Source organism: Bombus pyrosoma, unplaced genomic scaffold, assembly GCF_014825855.1.
Source record: "Bombus pyrosoma isolate SC7728 unplaced genomic scaffold, ASM1482585v1 HiC_scaffold_4710, whole genome shotgun sequence".
In the NCBI taxonomy this organism is placed as follows: domain Eukaryota; kingdom Metazoa; phylum Arthropoda; class Insecta; order Hymenoptera; family Apidae; genus Bombus; species Bombus pyrosoma.
The window spans coordinates 146,905-148,549 of record NW_025219969.1 but is presented as its reverse complement, the minus strand read 5'-3'; the positions used below and the strand labels follow the sequence as shown (position 1 = coordinate 148,549).

General features: G+C 36.9%; 2 protein-coding genes across 18 annotated transcripts in view; one reads left to right on the top strand and one right to left on the bottom strand.

Moving 5' to 3' along the window:
- The window catches only part of LOC122577433, a gene marked incomplete at its 5' end in the record, with an annotated part of 702,209 nt that extends 700,580 nt beyond the window's left edge, over nt 1-1,629 (bottom strand). For all 11 annotated transcript variants that reach the window (XR_006320281.1, XR_006320282.1, XR_006320280.1 and 8 more), the window contains 4 exon segments: nt 790-863; nt 944-1,143; nt 1,233-1,283; nt 1,504-1,629. Coding sequence is in view for 4 of the 11 variants with exons in the window: in XM_043748737.1 (XP_043604672.1) it covers nt 790-863; nt 944-1,143; nt 1,233-1,283; nt 1,504-1,629 (451 nt within the window).
- The window catches only part of LOC122577441, a 266,783-nt gene that overhangs the window by 174,647 nt on the left and 90,491 nt on the right, over nt 1-1,645 (top strand). The gene's annotated exons all lie outside the window — the stretch shown is intronic.

The window sequence follows — 1,645 nt, the reverse complement described above, 5'->3', positions numbered from 1 at the left end:
GTAAACAGCTTGATGTGAAAACTCTCCAAGGTGATCGCACGAATCATAGACTGATGGAATTTTTTTCCAGACTTTTCGATTGCGTTCGCTTGTTATATATTGGTCCGAAGCTTCGAGAAGATTCCAATCGCCGTTGCTAGGCAATCTTTGCTTGGAGTTTGATTGCTAATACAACGTGTGTCCCATTATATCGACATTCGCAAGGAAAATGTCCATCCCGTGACCGCGGCTACGTTCGGCGACCAGTTGTGTCGCCTCGAACCCCATCCCAATATCACAAGTCTCGAACAAAATACAATGAATAACAATCGTTTAATTACGGCTATAGTAGAATATAAATTACAATATTACGGAATTCCCATAGTTCCAAACGGGAGGCTTCAGTGTCCTTCCATCTCCGACATATATATATATTATTGTCAAATCAAATAACTAATAATCAAATAAATACAATGAAATAAATATACGGAACTAACTTGCGAATATTACAATACAGAATATTCAACTAAACTGACTGAAGATTTAACCAACAAAGTAATATATATATATTACTAATATATGTTCAATGCTAATATATATATATATATATATATCTGCATTGAACATAATCAACACAAATGTCACACGATTCTTCGTTCTTGCCCATGACACTTCACACGTTGACTGCACCTTCTGGGACCACTCACACAGGAACCCTTCTTCCTCTTGCGCTGAAACAACACATGTAATAAATAAAAGATGAATGACACAAGACAAATTAAAAATAATGAAACAGAACAAAGTACGCATCAGGATAGTCTGCATAAGGAACCTTTGACGAAGACACCTCTATATTCACCATTTAAAATCATAATCACCAAAACCTACACCGGAAAACAATAAATCAAACCAAACACTGGAGGCAATAATCAGATGGAAATATTAACCAGATGAATAAAACAACGTCAAGACACATCTCACGAAGTCTCTCCATGTACTGGGAGCATACAGCAGAGAAGATCGCTCTGACCACAAGAGCGGTGACACAGGAGAATATCCAGGACTCCGACAGAAGTCTCCTCGGGGAAGTGAGCCTTCGCACATTCATCTGTATCGTCTTCACGAGCCTTCCACACATTTTTGGGAATCTCTCCTCCTCTTGCTCTAAAACAATGCATACAAGATCAGGCAGACAAACGGACGAAACACCATAGGAAAGAGGACGAAGTTAAAATAAATGAAATAATACATACTTGTACAGGTTGGACAAATGCAGGTACTTCCATGTCCATAACCAACATAACCTTCATCCACAGTGGAAAATATATAAACTCCAACAAACTAAAATATCGAGGAAACTAAAATAAATAAAAACCAACACCAAGAATAATTTATTCGATTTACAATATCGAACATAACCGCCAAAACTACGCATTACCACGTACAAAAACACGCATTAAAAATTATTATGAATCAAAAGAAAATGAAAACTATTACATATAGAAGATCAAATGGATGAAATACCATAAGGAACCACTAAGATACCGAACAAACTTAAAATGAATAAAATAAATACTGGGAATGGGTTGTTCGATCTGCGATATCGAACTGAACTGTCAAAACCGCTCACCATCACGCACAAACACACATTAAAACTTAATGCCGT